This window comes from Mycothermus thermophilus, assembly GCF_041956435.1.
Source record: "Mycothermus thermophilus strain CBS 625.91 unplaced genomic scaffold VTJ04scaffold_2, whole genome shotgun sequence".
In the NCBI taxonomy this organism is placed as follows: Eukaryota; Fungi; Ascomycota; class Sordariomycetes; order Sordariales; family Chaetomiaceae; genus Mycothermus; species Mycothermus thermophilus.
Window position 1 is genome coordinate 3,507,510 of NW_027191428.1, and position 18,977 is coordinate 3,526,486.

Sequence of the window (18,977 nt, forward strand, 5' to 3'; positions counted from 1 at the left end):
TCAGCCTCCTGGATTTTCAGTGCCTTCCACCTTAGGATCAGGCGCATCTATGACTTCTCCCGGAGCAATCATGAATGTCCATCGGGCGTTCCACGGCGAGCATGCGCGCGTTTGGGAGGGAAGTGAACGTTGTGCGGGTCCAATCCAAAATGACACCGGTTACATGGATGTTGAAAGGAGCGGTCCCCCGATGGTACGTGTCTCAACCTTTCAAATATTCGACATTGTCGACCCGACCTAACTTGTGCAGACTGTCTCGAGAGCTTTGCGAGAGTATTGCAACATCGAATTCTCCAGCTTTTTCCTCGCCGTCCACCTGGGGCGTGGCGAGTTTGCTTATTTTGCAGGACCCTCGGCCATGTCGGAGGAAGATATCGGGCAAGTCTTCCGTCGAGACAAATTCTTGCGTTTCCAGGCGCGAGACACAGGTACGCAAAGATTTCACACGCGGTGATCATGACGTCTTGACATGTATGCTAATCAGTCGCAACAGAGGCCAGCTCGCCTGTCCACGGTCGTGGAGATGACGGTGCTTACCACAACGCCGCGCAAGAGTCTCGTCGGCGGAAACGAGCGCGGAGGTCCCGTGGACTGCGACATGCCCACCCGCTTACCATCGAAACGCCTGCTGTCGTAGTTCCATCCAAAAGGTCCTTTGAGATTGGAGACTCTGACGCCGTGGTGAGCTTTTACGAATCCAGTTTCAAAAACATCCAGCAGACGGCATGCAAGGAGATTGCCAAAGCTTTCATCAGGGTCATCTGTCCCAAGAAGCAGCGCAACCATCCTTACACCAAGGGCTGGGATGCACGTCCGGACTGGTGGCCGGAGTTTACCCCAGAGGAGAAGGCCCGCCATATTGAACCGGATCACCAGTTGAAAAGGGGTATGTGGAAAAACCTCCATACTACAGACAGAGCGTGTAGTACCTGACCAATACGAAGAACGCATCTACGTCCTGAAGCACATCCTACGGATAGTCGTCAGTCCCGTGGAGACGCGGCCAGAAAGTGTCCGGAAGCTAGGCAGCGTCATCACCGTGGCGAAGCTAGAGACTGCCGCCACGGAAGCTCTTTCATCCTGGTTTTCCGACCCAACGAAACCGAGAAACGCCAAGAAGCGGCCGTTGTTGAAAGAGCTCTTCCGGGTGGCCAAGATGGAGGAAAGCTACAAAAAGGGTGAGATTGGTTAGTAGCAATATGCTCTCCTTGACTGTTCTCAAATAACTGTCTTCCAATCCCAAGCTGACCAAGAATCCCAGATGCCACGACGAGGGTTTTTGTCACTGCCGAAGACATCGCCAAGGACTACTGTCTCGAGGACGATGACGATGACGATGATAACGTCGATGACGACGAACTGTTCTTCACCACCAAGGATGAGCGTTCCCGCACCAGCTCTATCACTTCGACGGACGTTTCCTCCTCTTCTCGGGCTGTGCTCCCCCCTGTCCACGACGGCGGCGGTGGCGGCATCGGCACTGTATCATCGCAGTTCCACGGGGAGTCGTTCTTCAACGCGCCCCAGTACGACCCTTCCCCCATGTTAACGTCGGACCTGTCCGTTCCGGGCCAATATCACCCTTATCCTGCCGACGGTCTGCACACCAACCACCATCAAACCAGCGCCGCCACCACCCTACAGGCCCAGCCATCAGCAGCAGCAGCCCCTTCCCTCCAGCTGCACAATCTCCTGGCCCAGGCCAATACTCACCACGCACAGCCCAATCCCCACGGTCCGCGATCGTCCCTGTTTCCCACCGCACCAAGTGACTTCGCCGCCGCCGGCCCTCCATCTACTGCTGTAGTCACCGCTACCATGTACCCCGCAACAGCTGCCTGGTCCCAGCCGTCCCCATCGCCGCAAACCTCGCCGACAACGGCGACCACGACGGCGACGAGCCCTGTGACCTCGCCCCCCTCGCTCTTCTATTACCACCCTCCCCAACAACAAGCACAACAACAACAGCAGCACCAGCATCAGAAAGCTGATGCCGCCCCTCTGCTCCCACCGATTACTCACTACCCACCTACCTCCGGATTTGATGCGCAGGCACATGCGCACCAACAGCCACAGCAGCAGCAGCAGGGGCAACATAACCACCATCAACAACAGGGGCACGGCCAGCAGGAACAGCCGGTGGTGTTCAGAGGGGGACATATCCACCTGGCTATGCAGGCTTAATGTGGCAGGAGGGAGATTGATCATTTGCCATTCGGTTTTTGGCTCCTCCCTGCTTTTTCTCCTCTTTTTATTCTTTTCTGGGTTTGTCTCGTTATCATCCTCGTCTGGTTCTTCTTTCCTTGGTTCAAGTTTCTTGTTATTGAAGCCCTTTCGGCAAACCTCTCCGTTGGACTCGAGATTGTAAACAAAGCACCTACACGCCACTGGTTGACCTGTTTTGTTGGGGGTGACCTCTGTCATGTTTTGGAATCTGGGCAGATGAACTGGCTTAGGTACACACATACCTGAGGTATGATTGTCTCTGTGAAAGCCTATGGGCGCCAAGATTAGTTGTTTTTATGGTTTTCTTTTATCCTGGTCTGGTAACTGTGTGATCGTTTTCTTTTGCTTGGTGGGAAACTTGGGTGGGACGGGCTGGGATACTTGATTGACCTTTTGTGTGGGTGGGAGGTTGGCTTGAGTACCGTAATGTCAGCAGTTGTGAGTATGGCTACCTGATCTGAGAGCTCTCCCGTCCGTTGAAAATGGAGGAGGCAATGTCGATATGGTATGTACCTACGTATTGGTTTGTTCGCATCGGGTGTTCTTGGACATTTGGTACCTTGATTTCTTGAACCGTAATTAGTTTCTCTGGTATTAGTCCAAATTTTGAGATCTCCAACCCTTACAGACCGCGAGGTCATGAACCCCACGACGCAGTGTGTGACACCTAAGCGTCGCGTGATCAGTACCTAATCATGAGAAATTCAGACCGGGCTGAGACAGCTTTTCTGTCTAATTACACGACAGAATGGAGGTCAGGTACCTCCTGAACGCTCAAGAAGATGGGTGTAGGGATTGACTTCCAAGGCTCCCCCCACAATCCGCGCGAATGGTGGTCAATGCGGAGAGCAGGTCATTCATGGGAAGGAAATCGATCGTTTAATCCCGGACAGGGTATGTGAAATGGCAACGGGTGGCCAACAACGAGGTACTGCTGAAGTTGTGGGTGGAAGGTAATACCTGAGCAAGAGAACAAAGGGCGAGAAGCTGGAAGTAATGTGTCACTCGGGGGCAGTGGAGGTCAGTAACGAGAGCAGAGGATAATTCAGATCATGTTCCAGGTGGTAGATGTTAATCCCCTTGTGCAAGCCTTGACACGACTTTGACCATGGATGACCCATGAACTCGAGGTGACACGGTCGTCCACCTCAGTTGTTCAACTCGTCGTCTTTTCCCGTTCTACTGTGCATGGAGAAGTGTGCTCTCCGTCCATGTGAGGTTTCCATGTTTCTTGTAAAAATTGACAAGTCGGAAGAGGTTCCAAGTGGGCAACGGCGATGGATCACAGTCTCGGCGGCCTAGGACATCCCATCTTTCCCAGAACCTCGGCCCCATCCTGCCGTTCTTGCGTTGTTCGGGGGAAGGAGCACTGCGGATGACCCGCTATTAGTGCAAGCTTGTATTTTGTATGTAAAATTGGATCCTGTCGACTATCCCTCCTAACAAACGGGTCATGGTGTGGACGGGGTTCTTGCCTGTTGACGCTCTTTATGTCTGGACATTAATTCCCAGCGCCGTCGTGGATCGGATCCATGCCAGAACAGTCACAACATCCAAACGGCCAAGTTGGCTGGCTGCCATGAAAGAATCTCAGGACCGATCAGTCGTCCCAGACTGGACTCCTACCCCGGTATCTTCATCTCTGCCTGAAGAAAATTCGACAACATCCATTCCCACGGAATGAACCAGGGACGGGAACAAGAACAGCGAATCATCCCAAAACAAGTCAGACAAATCCAACTTCCAGTTGACCGAGCCCCCTTTAGTTTGGGTTCCATCCCGGCAAATGCCGTCAGCATCCACGTTTCAACCCTTGGGATCATTCCAAGTTGTTCTCATGGCCTCACATGGCCTTGCACAGCCGGGCTTGACTGGGGACAGACAAGGAAAGGACCGCGGAGGCCATGCTGCCATTCCACTAGCTCGCTGCAGCTACCCGTGCCTCGCCCACTTCTCGGATTTCCTCCTGACCCGGTGATGCTGCTTTCGTGGCTCCTCGTATCGAAGCATTCCAGGTTGTCCTCTTTGGTCACCTCCGTTCCTGATCAGCCATCTCATCAATCCAAAACTGCCCGAGTTTCGCATCTAATCCCGGGTCTAGGGTGGCCTCGTTACGGACCTGAGCCGCCTCGCGCAGTTGTGACCTCTCTTGGGATCGTTGTCCCTCTATCTCTCGACCCCAGGTCCCTTTCGGCACCATTCAACATCAGTGGCCATCTCACTTTCGCATAAAAACGACAGCCCGTCCTGGAACCGGATTGCCACGTTTCCACTCAGCGATCGCACAGGTAAATCGTCGGGGTAAGGAAGCTTCATGATGGGCAGGATGTAAGGCCGAGGTTTGAATCTGGAAGTAGAACTCCCAATAAAAGCCAGCAGTCACGGAAGTTGTTACGCTGTTCGATGCCTCATGTATGGATCGAACCTTTCGGGCCGGAGCAAGCCTGTTCTGTCTGACTCTTGCCACCTGTTCGGGGGACACAGACCAACCACGCAAATCCCTTTGAGGGTGGGACTGCGGAGTGAGACCGAGGTGGGTAGCCTCGTCCTGTCACCGAGCTGCTTGAGTAGGACTGGGGAAATGGAAGGAATCAGGATGACGCGTGGCCGTCCCTACTCAGAGCGTTGGAATGGTTGTGAAGAAGGATATGAGTGAAGAACTCGTATCTTCAGAGACATGAGCGACAACGCCACCCCCTCTCCCCTTCAGGTTCGGTAGTACAGAGGGAGGAACAACAAATGGGGCTTGAAAACGGAGAATTAGAAGTACCTCGGAGGTTCACAGTCAATGTAGCGATTCCCAACGTTGATCCCCGCCAAACGGAGCCCCCAATCTCTTCTTCAAAACGAAAACAACGGACATCGCTTTGACACGGCATCTTTCATGCGGTCCTTGTCCCACCCTCTTCTTCCTATCGTCTACGAGCTGTGGTATGAATAAAGCATACCAAAGCATTCTCGACTGTTGACCGTTTTCATGCATGGTAATCTCACACAACCGGACATTCTTCTTTCGATATCTACGATCGGGGATGGAGCGCCGGGTTGTCCTCCCCCAGATTGGGCACACAAAGACCTTAATACCCTTGCAGAGCAGCCTGCAGATCAATGAGGGCAGAAAAGAAACCTTACATAATATAGCGTGTTGCAGTGAGGTCGCCTGTGGCGCCGCCGAGAAGAAGATATGAAATACATTGACCCTGAGTGCCAACTCGATAGACGCTGAAGGTTACCTAGTGTTGAGTCGCGTAAAATTTGGACTGGAGTAGGCAGATAGGGTCTCGGGCCAAATGGTGCATTAGTCGTCTGGGACCTGAGAGCATAATTGGAATCAGATATGCTCGTCTGGAAGAGGGCAGCGTGTGGAGGTGTCTGATGGGCGTAGCTGTAGCGCATCAGCCTACTTCCTTCGATGTAGGTTCAACTCCCGGGTCACCGTCGCCTCCGTTATGGCCGATGTCCCGGCCTTCCTGCGCGTCTTCGCCAGAGCTTTCATGGCCATCAAGCTCATCATCCGAGCCTTCTGGACCCTCTTTCGAGTCGTCATGGTTATCGTTGTCGCTGCCCTCCTCTTCTCCCTCACTCCCGTCCAGTTCCGCTTCCTCGTCAATCGCGTTCTGTGAATCCGCGTCGCTCTCACTATCGCTCTCACTCTCACTATCATCGCTGCCACGCCGCCTCTTTTTCCCCTTCCTGTTCTTGTCATGCCCCCACAAGTCCAATCCCCCTTCGCCCTTGCGCACAAACACATAACTCCTCGCGGGCCTCTCCTCCCCTTTCCACGCCGTCTTGGAGACCTCCCCGCGGCGATTCTTGACCACCCCCAGCGTGCGCGCGTGCGCATACCCAGGGTATGCTGAGGCCACGAAACGGAAGCTTGTTTCGACCTGCAGCCCCGCGTGGCGGGCAAGATCGCGGATGTTCCATAGGGTGTACGGCTCGCCCTCAAACAAGGTGACGATGATGGCAGCGGTGGGGTCGGGAGACATGGAGCGCTGGGCGGTGCGGAAGAAGTCGACCAGCAACTCCTGGTTGTAGCGCACCTGGCGGTTGACGTCGGTGGATTTGCCGCCGGTGTGGGGGAAGTTGAAGATGATGCGCTTCATGGCGCCGACGGGAGCAGAGGAGGATGACGGGGACTTGGGTGGCTTGATGGTGAAAGGGGGGAGCTTGCGAGCGTCAACGCCGTAGAGCACGCGACATCCGGGGTGTTTCTCGATCTGGGCGATGTTGGAGGCGACGTGGGGATATTTCGCGGTCAGCTCAGCAACGTCTTTCTCGAGGACGGTGGCGGTCACATTGGTGCACTTGTGATGGGTGACAAGCGAGGCTGCGAAGGAGAGGTCGCCCTCGCCGACGAGGAGGATGGGGTCGTTTGGTGAGAAGGGAATGATGGCTTTTTGGTGGTGCTGCTGCTGCTGCTGTTGCTGCTGCTGTGGACGGCCATGTTGCTGCTTGTTGGGAGTCGTCTTGCTGTCAGAGGGACTTGTCTTTTGCTTCTTTGCAGCGGGGCCATTGGCGTGGTGTTGTTGATGCTGCTGCCGCTTGACTGCCTTGGCAACATGGTGCAGCAGACCCCGCCGTTTTGCCATGGTGGGGAACAGAGTCAGGTTGGAGGAGAGATTGGGGACGGTGGTGCAGTTGATGTCGGCCTTGTGGATTGGCAGAAGAACCAGGTGGAACAAGAAACGAACACAGGTATCCGTGACCCGGGAACCTGTGTCATCTGCAGCGGAGAGCCGGGCGGCAGCGGAGCGGATCGGGCGGACAGGTACGGGGAGGTCGGAGGTCGGAGGTCGGGATCCGCGTCTCCGGACGACCCGGACCGACCAACTCGACAGAAAAAAAAACAGGAACGGGAGGCTCCACTTTTAGCTCCCGCTGTTGCTCGGCCGCTGCCGTTCAGCGAAGTGGAGCCTCAAACAGGCACTCCCCTGCTCTGGAAAACGCCAAGACGGCTCCAGAAGGGAGAGTCTATGGCGCGTCCTGATTGGCCAGAAGTCTTTGACGAACGTGGGCCCGATCTGAGCGAGCCCCTTGGTTCAAGGGTGAACAACGACGGGAACAACATCAAGACACAAGAACACACTGGACACAACACAACAACACATGAGAAGAACACAGCACAGCCCATCACTCATGATAGCTGCACAGGTATATAAGGAGATGGGAAACCCGATGTCTCCGTCATCGCTTGTGTCAAAAGCATGTCAAACATTCTGTTCAAGAACCGTAGCACCTTAATTCGGGTTGATTTTACACTACGTCCGGGTTCTCCTGGGTCAGGGGCGACGAGAGAAAAGAGAAGCCTTGGCAGCCATGGGATGGCGGTACATCTGTAGCTTGTCTCTTATCAACGTGTCTGATGTATCCGGCGCTGTCTCTCTGTTGTATCCATTTAGAGTACCCGGCGTTGTTTCTGATGTCATGTCACGACAATAATCCTCAGGAGCAACCTGGAAAGGGGTGATCTGTGGTCAGGCACACACAGCCCATCAAACACTGACAGAGACTAATCTTCCCGTTCCTGAGGTTGAATCCCCCTGTTTTCATCGAGAGAATTGGGTTCCATTGTTGAAGAAGCTCTTTTCTCTGGTCCCAGTGCCAACCATGGAACTGAACAATCGCCCCCCAAAGGACACAAACAACGGAGGAGGACAACGCACTGGGGCTGCTGTTCCTGATTGGGAAGGAGTCTGAACGCCCTGATTGGCCCATGACTCGGTCAAGCCTCAGTGGGGCCAGGCTGGTGCAACCACTGCAGCCTGTGGACCAGGGTGGACCAAAGGACGTGCGACCTTATTGGCCAACAGCATCCCGGCTGCTGGGGCTGGTGTGTGGAAAAGCCAGAACAAGCACACGGCGGGCCGGGGCCTGGGGAAAGGAAGGCAAGGCGGCTCTGGCCTTCTCACTCCGGATTCTGCGTGCGTACTGAAGACTCAAGTCAAGTCGCCGTACCTATACTGCGGTCCAAGTTTGACGGCAGTGAGCTCGCATCTCTGGACTCTATCCGCCTCTGTCGTCCGAGCCTGGCATCGTATTTGGCCGAACTTTGGACCCGTGCCATTTCGCAGCACCGACAGGTCGCCGCGACAAAGAGGGCAATGGTCCGACAGCCATTTGCAAACCTGCCACTCTTCTTCCTTTCCTATTCATCACGTCCATAATACCACCGCCGCCTGGCCTCTCCTTCTCTGCTGCCCAAGATCCATCGATCGCGGGCCCTATTCAGCCTCTTCCTTCTATTCTGCTTCATCTCTGTCATCATATTTTTGATCGACTTCTCCTCACGTTGTCTTTTCCGTCTCACATCACCTCCCAGCCCGTCGGCGTGTGTTGGTCTCGGCACTCAGCATCAAAGCTTTTTCTTTCTCAACAGCGACCTCTTCAGCTGCATCTCGCCCCATCAGAAGGTGCCTACACGGTCATTCTGAGAGCGGATCGTCATCTGGAAAGTCATTGCTGCTCGGTTTTGCATCCCCTGTTTCTTCATTCTTGGTCTGTCGAGCACCTGTTTCTGGCAATTATTTCCTCGTCATCCCTCGGCCGTTTGGTATATGAGGACATCAACTACAACTCCTCATCGTTCACCTGCGGCTACCACACATCGCCGGTAAACGGTTTCTTGGCCATTGCATTCGCCACGGCGCTCAGACGACTTCACCATGAGCCAACCAAGCAATGCGCCGAACGACATCGGCGACATGGACGATGCCATGTCGGTCGACACTCCCGTCGCCGCCCAACAGGTACCTCCCACAAGAGGCACTGGGGGTGGGCGAGGCAGGGGACGTGGCCGCTGGGCTCGCTCCAGAGTCACCCGCATCACCAAACCACCTCAAAAAGGTTCCTCTGGCCGAGGTCGTCGCCACAAGGTCTACGACTCGTCTCGACTCCAAGCCGCCCACGAACGCTGTCAGGAACTCAAACAGGCTTATTCAGCCCTTTCAAAGCTTGTCAAGCCCATCGTTCAGGAGCTCGCAGATCGATCCATCAATGAGCTTGTCGAAGACCCGGAAGCTTACAAACAGGCCCCCGAGTACCAGGAGGTCATGTCGTTCCTCCGTCAGCGCAGGGACGACACCATCCAAACTTGCAATCGCCAACTCGAACACGGGCTTGCTATGGCCGAGCACGTGTGGAAGGCTCAGCAACAAAAGGTCAACGATGAATATGCGGTAAGTCCATGCTGATCCTCAAGGAGGTTGTTCCATCAACAACTGCTAATCACATCATCCCCTTGGCACAGACCAAACTTGCCGAACTATGTGAGGACAGGTACGGCCAGCTTCTCCTCCAGCTGGACGTTCTCGAGTACCTCTATGACAACAATCTCCCTATCGATGTAAGGATTTTGTCTTCTTATTTTTCTCCTCTCTCCTTTCCCCTTCTCTGAGTTTCCCGGGCTGGTTTCTCTCGGTTATCTCTTCCCGTTCTACCTGGCTTCTTTCCGCGTATTCTTGTTCACGATTGCTGACCTTCCACTGAAGCTGCCTGCCCCGGCCGATGACAGGTACATCTTCAAGGAGATTTCTCAGGAGGACGCGGACCTCCAAGGCGCCTTCGACCATCAGGCTGAGCACAAGGACATGTCTATCATGGACCTGATGGTCAAGCCGCAGACCCTGCCGTTGGAGGATAAGGAGGCCGTCGATGAGGAGCCTGCCAAAGGGCCCCGCGCCACAGGCGACAACGCTGGTCGGATGCCACGCCACCCTGCCGGGCTCCTTGGGGCGGCCGAGGACATCGCCGATCGCGCCGCCACCCCCATCGACTCGGAGAACACCGAGTCGTCGGCCGATGGCCCAGAACCCCCGCTTCCCCGCGGTGCCGGCGAGCCGGACGAGTATGGAGTTCGTCTCGTCTACAGGAAGGGCAACAAGAACGACATTCCAAACAATCGTCTCATGGTGCCCAACCTGTTCGAGTGGGATGACCTCGACATTGGTTTCCGGGACTCCACCAACTGCATCAACAAGGGCGCCACCAAGCAGCGCCGCGGCAAGTATCTGAACAAGCCCGGTACCAATTACTTGTTTTTGGACCGCAGGGTTGGCATCTGGGATTCGACTCTGGCGGCCGGCGAACTGGACGAGGCCCTCGTCAAGAAATACAGGCTGCATCCTTCTTACGGCCTCGTCATCCCGGAATCCATCAACGAGTGGGAGCCTCCAAAGCCAGCGCCCTACGGCTTAAAGCCTGTTGTCTTCATCCCACCAAATGGCGACCCTATTCACGCCTCCCGGACCGTGGCTGCTGCCCGACTTGATATGGAGGTTGAGGCCGTCCAACGCCGAATGGAGTTGGCCCGCGTGATCCGCACCTTCTGCGAGGATGACAACATTCCGCTGGCCGACATTTCCCCAGATAAGGAGGAGTTGGAGCGCCACCGTGAGAAGGTGTTGCGCTCCCGAAATATCGACCCCGCCCACATCACCAAGATCGTCAAGGCCGAGCCTTCACCGCCGACACCAGAGCCAGAGCCAGAGCCGGTCGCGGAAAATGTTGCTGAAACTATCGAAGCTGAAATTAATGTCACTTCCGTTCCCGAGGATACCACGGAATTTGACAGGTTTGTCGACGAAGCCATCGCAGCGGCTGATGCCATCGAAGCAGAAGAGGAGGCTATCGCTCGCGCAGCCCGGGCAAAGCGCACCCCGTCGCGACCTTATGATGCCATTAGGGATGTTTTCACCGATACCCGGCCAAGTCGCCAGCCATTGCCTCCTCCTGTTCCGGATGTTACGACGGTCGCCGACACCACCAATCTCTCGAGGCTCGCCGATGCCGCTCTGCAGATGCACATGGCGCCACCCGCACCTGCTCCTGCTTCAATGCCCATGGCGCCCGTGCCCGTCTCTCGAGAGCCCATCCCGGAGAATCCTCCCCAGTTTCCACCTCTGCAACCGCATCCAGCCGCACCCAAACCTATGCCGGAAGAGCCGCCTCGGTACGACCAGTACCCGCCTATGCCGCAACACCACCCGATGGCTCATGCCCAGAACCCGCCGCCTCCTGAGGTGCCACCGTATGGACCTGCGCCCCCGCCTCCACCTCCCAATGGAGTCGTGAGGGCCCCGGAATACGAGCCACCGCGCCCAGAATACTTTCGGCCTGTTGAGTACCACCACCCGCCAGAACCAGTTCATCGTGGCCCCCAGGAGCCTCCTCGAGCTCCTCCTCTCGAGCCTCATCGGCCCAACGACTTCCTCCGAACAGCTCTTAATCCTCCTCCACCTCCTCCCCCAGCACCCTACATGCCGCCGCCTGTGCAGGACTATCCTGGCGTACCCCTCGCACCGGTTCCCCCGCCGCCCATGTCAAATCAAGGTCCCTCTGCGAGCGGCCGAACTCCGTTCTCTAGCACAGGATCTAGCAAGGCGCTCCCTGCCCTACGTCCCGTGCGCGGCCTCTTGAACGACCAACCCCCGTTCCCAGAGCCGCAACCCACTTCGGCCGTTCATCATACCAACATGGTGCCACCAGCTACCAGTGGCCCCTACTATCCCCCGCCGCCTGCGCGCCCGTACCAGAACGGATACAGCTTCCAGGAGCCCGTGCACCCACATGCTCCTCACCCACCGATGGGGGCTCCTCCCTTACATCCACCTCCGAACCCCCTCACGCCTATGGGCCCAACCCCTCTCCGACCAGTGAGCCCAACACAGACGGGATTCCACCATCCTTCTCCATATCCACCGCCACCGCCGCAGTCAGGTCCGCCGGGGCCACCGGGTGTTGGAATCCAGCCCGCTGTGCACTATTCGGGTGTGCAGCAGCCAATTGCCCCAGCTCCTGTTCCGAATCCCCGTCCGCGTACAGGAAGCTCTTCGGCACCCACAAATCCTCAATCATCGTCGAAGTACCGCAAACTTGAGCCGGCACCGACCCCGCCGCACCGTCTCTCGTACCAAGGCAACAACCAGGAACTTCGCACTGTCCAGTTCGATTATCGCGAGGCTATCAAGGACTACACGCCTATTGAGGCTCCTCCTCGCCATGGGCCAACTCAAATTCGCGGTTGGACCCACAACAATATCCGGAGGGCCACTCGACCATCCGCCACCTCGCCCACAAGTCGCGATCCGCCTGGACCCAACGCACACCACGATGAGCCGTCTGCTTAGAAATCAGGCGGCGGATCCAGTGCTTCCAGGAAAGGCGGAGGCCAGAAGCGGGTACATGACAATGATGGAAAGAGTCAACCGGCGAAGAGGCCGAAGTTGGTTTCGAAGTCTGCAGATGTGCCGATCACGAACCTTCCCCCGAAACTACCGAAGTCGACCCCGAATCAAGAGCCTCCTTTTAGCACGGCTTCCCCTGTGGCAGGGGTTGTTGGCCTCAATGCTGCTCGGAAAAGACAGAGGAATGAAGGTGTCAAAGAGCCCAACGCTAAGAGGATCAAACTCGCAGCTTCTGCTTCACCTGGCGTCACCAACGGGCCGTCACGGCCTAATCAGGATCCAAAACCAACGCCTGCCCTTCTGCCGGGACATGGGTCGTTGGTTTTTGGTCCTCCCACTGGTGTAACCGGCTCTGCAAGGCAAACCGTTAGTTTGCCAGACCCCGCCATCGTTGCCCTTACCACTGCGGCTTTGGAGAGGCTATCTGCTCAGCAAATTGACCAGAACCATGCAGGAACAAGAGCCACGACAATGACAGATGGGGTGACAACGGCTCAAGACACGAGCATTGCAGAGGCGGCCACTGAAGCCGGGGCGAGGGAAGAGCCAATCAACTCATCCACTATTGTTGTGGCTGAAGTAGCCACCACTAGCCGCAGCCTTGATCCGCCTGCTCCAGAGCTCTCTTCGGCGCCCGCCCTGCCGACAAAACCCAACGCAAGAACCTCGAGGACTCGCACAGTCCGATCTGCCCGGCTTCTGCGAGCCAGAAGCCCGTACAACTTGCGGCGCCGTGGAGGAGGCAAGGATTCGGGGAATGGCACTACCAGCTGAGGAAGGACGAGGCACATGTTGGGGCCATGTCTCATATGATGTATTTGAACGGGTTACTGCGGGATTGTTGTTTTCCTGGACAATTTATTGGGCATAAAAAAAAGGAAAGCATGACCAAGATGGAGTTATAGACGGATGGTGTGTATAGCATGAAGAGAGGACGGTGATTTGTACATACATAGTAATGTTGAGGTTGGTAATCATTGAGGGGGATGGAGGACAGGGGCATGAAGGTGCTGGAGTCTTTGACGGCTTGCTGGAGGAGGAAGGATCGGAAGTCGTTGATGATTTTGTTTGGTTGTCTTGTGCATTTGCTTTTGCTGCATGTCAAAAAGAGGCTGATTGGGCCAGGCAGAGATCATAAAACCATGACTATGTTGTATTGGACCTATGCTTTTGTGACTGGGTTGTTTTCAGTATCATGGCATGAGGTTCAGCTGTTGATTTGCCAAGGGTACGAGGAAAAGAAAAGCATGCACAGGATGTCACGCTTGGATCTGTCCCTGCCGAGGCCAAGGGGATCGATCACGTCTTGTGTAGGTCGGGCGTTTTATGTCAATCACAGTTGAAGAAGCAATTATTAGTGTCTCCTCTGTGGCAAATCTGTCCTTAGTTGATGCATTGCGGAATCAAGGCTGACCTGCGATCCGTCTCTATTGTCCTTTGCAGTGGTCTTTGTCGTCTGCCTTTTCATTCCCGTCCTCAGTCTTGCTTCATTTTTTTCGTCTTATCTAGGCCAGGTTTTCCAGCTCTTCTCATCGGCTCTTTGGTCCATGTCATCTCGCCCGTACGAGGCAGAATTACGAGTGCTCGGTGAGATCATCGCAAGTTACGGTTTTTCGCCATTTTTTGTTCCCCTCATATTCTCCATTCATTCACATCACCCGTTTCTGTGCCTAGAGAAGTTTCCTATAGTTTACCACTCTTGCAAAACTCATCATGACAACGCCTTCCCGAGCTCTCCCTCAGGCGGATGGAGCGCATACACGCCTGCGTCCATCGACTCTCCATCGAAAAATACAAAGTTCTGGATCGGCTGTTGCGTGCCGCCCAGGACGTTAATCACATCTTGGGCGAGCTGGCCGCCAAGCACGGCCGCAACCGGGGCGATCTCGGCCATCCTCCTCCCTCCATTACCGATGATCCCGTTCTTCTTCTCGTCGTTAGCAGCAGCAGCAGCAGCAGCAGCAGCAGCACTGCTACCACCGCCGCTTGAGACAATCCCCTGCAAGAACTCTCTCAAAATCTCGCTCCGCAACGTCTCCGGGGGCAGGTTGAGCAGCGCGTGCTGCTCTCCGCACAGGCGCGTAAACTCGGCCATTTGGGCGCGGTCGGTCGGGTTCGGGGCGGATCCGCCGTGCTGGGCTTCGAACTCCCACAGGGCGCGGAAACAGGAGATGAGGGGCGTGACGGCGCGGCGGCGGCGTGCGGAGCGGAGGATATCGTCCGGCAGCCGGGAGGTTTGGCCCGACGAAGCGATGTGGAACGGGGTATAGGACTCTCTTTTGGTAATCAGTTCCTCGTCGGTCTTGCCTCCGCCGGCGGTGGAGCCGGGCTTGGACGTGACGGAGAGGACGGTGCGCGTGCGCGATTCGGGGCCGGGGCGGGTGACCACGTTGGCGCGAGCACGAGTGATGGAGAAGGTGTGCTCGACCAGGTCGGCGAAGAGGAACCCGAAGAGCCCGTGCGAGGCGGCGGCGTAGAAGGGACGAGAGTGCTGGCGGGCGGTTAGATTGATGGTCTTAATTGCCGGCGCGTCCAGGTCGGTAGCGATGATGATGTCGAATGGGGCGAAGAAGCTGGCAGGCTTGGTGCGAATGTCGTCTGTGTCGACGACGACACGGACGCGGGGGTTGAGGCGCTGAAGGGCAGTGGATGCGGCGGCAGCGCGGTTGGTGCCAACCGGGGTGTCATCTTCAGAAAGAAAGAACTGCGCCCCAAAGTCGGCAGAAGTGATGGGCTCTGGGTCGAGAATGGTGATGGAACCGATGCCAGCCAGGACAAGGTTCTTGGCGATCTCATTGCCCAAGGCTTTGATGTTGATGAGAAGGATGTTGGCATTTCGGATCTTTTCTTGGGCTTTCATGCCCCAGAGACGGATTTGCCGATCATAGAGGGCGATCTCGTCTGGGAGACATGGTCAGGTCGGTGAATTCCATGAGAAAGTGAACTTGCTTGGCTTACCGGCACTGATGCCAGCAGCGGGAGGGTTTCCTGTGTCGTTCTCTGCTGCCATTTTGATGGTGAACGACTGATCACGCCGATTGGTCCTTTGTCAAGAAGAATCCTGGAGGAAGAATAGATGAGAAAAAATCGTCGCAGATCGTCGCGGAGTTGTAAGTCTTCAGTAATCGGGGGAAAAGGCTGTTTTGGCGGTTGGCGAGGCTGAAAGTTCGGTTTCTTGTCAAACAGCGAACCTAACCAGGTGAATAAGACGACAGACCGCGGCAAGCTGCAGGACCTCTGGTCGGAACTTGTCGAATTCCCGAAAACCAAGTTTGGGCAGAATTGGTCCTTAGCCACTTCGAAGGTATACACTAAGTGCTTTTTGAAAGATCGAATGGAAGGCTTGCTGGACTTGGGCCTTGTTTACTTGTCGTTGGCGGTTGTTGTTGAGCGAGGAGATTCAAGGCTGACAGCCAAGCGGCGTGGAGCGCTTCCCGAAACGGAAGCTTAGCAGGTGACTTCCTCAGGTGCGTTTTTGCAAGGTTCAGCGGCAGGTCACTCGCTAACCTGACAATCCATGCCCCATCCCAAACCTTATTTGTTGTTCAAACATCCAACAATAACGTTTGCAATATTGCGGAAGCCAACCAATGGACTATAGTAAACCCAAAACCCCCAACACAGGTTTGATTCGCAGATTGAATTACCTGCTGTATTTGAATGAGTTTGCGCAGCAAAATGCCTCCAACCAGCAACTTTATTCCTCCATCTAGCCCAGAACCGGCAAAACGTCAACTGCCTGGCAGTCTCCACAGTAGATCCACATCCACTGGCCCCATTGGCCCGTCTCTGGATGCCCGCTCCCACCTCGCCCTTGCGCTTTGCTGCAGCCTCCCGCCCTCAACGTTCATTGCCCGCTCGCACCTCGCAGAAGCGGGCAACCCCGTCTCTCTCTTTGAATCACATCACACCTCAGCACCTGGAAGAACAACCTATTCAGCTTCATTTGAACAACTTTGCACAGCCAACGGCAAGCTTGCATCCCAGGCTACAGCTGGCCGACGGGTTTCTGTGGCACATTCACTTTTCATTTTCGGCTGCAGCTTGGTGGTCTCATGGTCAGTCAGCGTCCGAACCGCAACGCATAACCCCCCCCAATCGCCCTGAGCTTTGTGAGCGCCGACGTGCTGCTGCTACCTGGCCTTGCTCCCGCTCTGGATTGCATAGACAAGACATTGTACAGCACTCGAAAATCTATCAATGATCCATCGCTTCCCTATTGCTCTAACATCCTTTACAGTCTGGCCACTCGCCTTCGCCGGATCGAGGAACGTATCGAGGAACGTATCGAGCTGCTGCTGACTCGACACTTCGTCGACTCGACATCTTGATCGAGCGATTACATCACGATATAGAAACTTTGGGAAGGCTCACACGGGGGACCACGGCCGCTGCTGCTGCCGCCACCGCTGCCATCAGCTCCGCCTCATCGACGATGGCCTCGGGCTCTGACCGAGACCTACAACCCAGATTGAACCACGATCCTGACACCCTCGCTGGGTTTCCTCCTGGCCACTCCGCCACGTCCGATACTCCTTCTCTCCCACCCCTTCGGTCCCTTGGCTCAAGGGCTCGAGCTCCGTTGACTTCTTCGAATCCTTCGACTTCTCGAGCCAGTCGCTACCGTCCGTCCGACGCAGACCGCCACCTTCGATTCCGCTTAGGGCCTGGGTACCCGGAGCACATTCTCCAAAACTTGAACAGCTACCCAGCGCGTCCTGTTGCTGGATTTGTTCCACACGACTTCACCATGCCACGGCCTCCGTCCGTGCTGTCACAGCCCGTGCGCAACCACGAGCTGGATGATGAAGGGCGTCCATATAAGCGCCGTAAGGTCATCCAGGACCGTATGGTCCCAGGATTCAAGGGCTTTCGCTATGGAAAATACGGCCAAGTTGAGCCGGGCCCGCTGACTATGGAAATCATGAGCTGTGACGGCGGTCTCTATGCCGACGAGCACAACTACCCTCCCGAGAATATCCTCAAGAATGACAGCTCGGTCTATTGCACCAAAAGCAATCGGTGTAACATTGTTCTCAAGCACCAAGGGGGCACGATTTTCAGCTTGCAAGAATTGGTCATCAAGGCCCCGGGGTCCAAATTTTCCTGCCCGTAAGTTTCCCTGGGCTGGCGGTAGCCTCATCGCCTACGAGTCTGAATCTCTAACCTCCAAACAGAATCCGTGAAGGGATGGTCTTCGTGGCCATGGAGTCTGACGAGCTGCTCACCAGGACAGCTCAATACCAGATTCAATATCTTCCTTCCCGTGCCCATCGGCGAGGCACCGTCATATTCCGTCACGAAGACGACGGCACAGGCATTACCAGGCTGCAATCCAGTCGGCCCTTCAGAGCCTTTAGTTATAGCGCTGATGACGACGACGAAGACGATGATGATGACGATGACGAGGATGATGGCGACAGCCGGACCGCACAGATCCCGCCCGAGTTTGCAGGCCCACCCCTGCCGTACACTGTCACGACCGTGTGCAGCGAAGATGAGAGCGAGGACGATCATGCTCCGGGACACCCAGGAGGGCAGGGGCGCCGGCGGCGCCCGTCTCATAGGAGAGGCGCGTTCCCCTTCGATAGCGACAGTGACGACAGCATCCAAATTTCCTTTGGCACTAGGGTCTATCGTTCCTGGCCCGACCCTGCTGAGATCGAAGTCCCCAGTAGTATCACCATCTCGTCTCACTCGCCGCACCATCCGTATACCTTTCGTGCCGGTGGTGCTGCCTCTAGTGCCAGCGGTGCCAACACTGGAGGCCGTCTTAATGTCGCCGGGATGACGCTTGAACAGGCGCGCGAGGCGTCACAGATCGCTACCCAGGAAGCCGTGCGAGCTGTTGGTGGTGAGCTGATGGCTCCTCTGGCGCACTTCTTCATCGAGAAGGACAAAAATAAATGCACCATCCGCTTCGATCCGCCGGTTACGGGCAGGTACCTGCTACTCAAGATGTGGAGCCCACACCAAGACCCACAGAAGAACATCGACATTCAAGCGGTGATTGCCAAAGGTTTTGCTGGGCCGCGGTATGCGCCGTCGGTGGATTTGGCGTGAGCGAAAGACGACTTGTGGCACCAACGAGATTGTGTCTCGACGGACTATTCCATGGATAAGTCGGAATTCTGTATAGGATGGCAGGCGTTTCGGAATGCATGGTTCTGAATGGCATGAAGAGGGGGTTTTCGATATGGCTGGGTTATACGGATGTACAGAAACTGTGTAAGCTCTTGGGATTAATGGCATTGGCGTTCCAGGCAAGATAGGGACCATGACGGTGGGATTCCAGGAAAACAAGCTGGCAACCGATGGGTTTGCGGTGTTCAAGTAGTTTCTTTGATGGCAAACTCTGCTTGGTTTGTCTTCTGAGATAGGCATATGTGACCGATTATGTGGATGGGACAGAAATGTGCCATCTCTGTAGAAGTGATAGGTCTATGTGTAAGGCTGTTGATACCTGAGTGAGGGAGCCCCTGTCCATACAGCCCGAGGGTTGGAAGAATTGGGGGGTACTCATTGAGGTTCCGTTTCCATGGGTGGCTTCGGGGACCACAGAACCTC

At 55.7% G+C, this 18,977-nt stretch overlaps 6 protein-coding genes across 6 annotated transcripts; 3 read left to right on the plus strand and 3 right to left on the minus strand.

Moving 5' to 3' along the window:
- Positions 1–49: 49 nt before the first annotated feature.
- VTJ04DRAFT_3442 (uncharacterized protein) lies at positions 50–2,184 on the plus strand (the record flags this gene model as incomplete). The annotated part of the gene is made up of 5 exons (XM_069361343.1): positions 50–193; positions 251–428; positions 494–886; positions 945–1,187; positions 1,262–2,184. 5 exons carry the CDS (start codon positions 50–52, stop codon positions 2,182–2,184), a joined length of 1,881 nt encoding a protein of 626 aa, XP_069221963.1.
- Positions 2,185–5,621: 3,437 nt separating this feature from the next.
- VTJ04DRAFT_3443 (uncharacterized protein) lies at positions 5,622–6,818 on the minus strand (the record flags this gene model as incomplete). Its single annotated transcript, XM_069361344.1, has 1 exon — positions 5,622–6,818. One exon carries the CDS (start codon positions 6,816–6,818, stop codon positions 5,622–5,624), a length of 1,197 nt encoding a protein of 398 aa, XP_069221964.1.
- Positions 6,819–8,891: 2,073 nt separating this feature from the next.
- VTJ04DRAFT_3444 (uncharacterized protein) lies at positions 8,892–12,353 on the plus strand (the record flags this gene model as incomplete). Its single annotated transcript, XM_069361345.1, has 3 exons — positions 8,892–9,404; positions 9,476–9,571; positions 9,717–12,353. The coding sequence occupies 3 exons, from the start codon at positions 8,892–8,894 to the stop codon at positions 12,351–12,353; spliced, it is 3,246 nt and encodes a 1,081-aa protein (XP_069221965.1).
- A 551-nt stretch (positions 12,354–12,904) lies between these two features.
- VTJ04DRAFT_3445 (uncharacterized protein) lies at positions 12,905–13,201 on the minus strand (the record flags this gene model as incomplete). Its single annotated transcript, XM_069361346.1, has 1 exon — positions 12,905–13,201. The coding sequence occupies one exon, from the start codon at positions 13,199–13,201 to the stop codon at positions 12,905–12,907; it is 297 nt and encodes a 98-aa protein (XP_069221966.1).
- Positions 13,202–14,121: 920 nt separating this feature from the next.
- On the minus strand, positions 14,122–15,420 carry VTJ04DRAFT_3446 (uncharacterized protein; the record flags this gene model as incomplete). The annotated part of the gene is made up of 2 exons (XM_069361347.1): positions 14,122–15,311; positions 15,369–15,420. The coding sequence occupies 2 exons, from the start codon at positions 15,418–15,420 to the stop codon at positions 14,122–14,124; spliced, it is 1,242 nt and encodes a 413-aa protein (XP_069221967.1).
- A 1,740-nt stretch (positions 15,421–17,160) lies between these two features.
- On the plus strand, positions 17,161–18,473 carry VTJ04DRAFT_3447 (uncharacterized protein; the record flags this gene model as incomplete). Its single annotated transcript, XM_069361348.1, has 2 exons — positions 17,161–17,522; positions 17,588–18,473. 2 exons carry the CDS (start codon positions 17,161–17,163, stop codon positions 18,471–18,473), a joined length of 1,248 nt encoding a protein of 415 aa, XP_069221968.1.
- Positions 18,474–18,977: the final 504 nt, after the last annotated feature.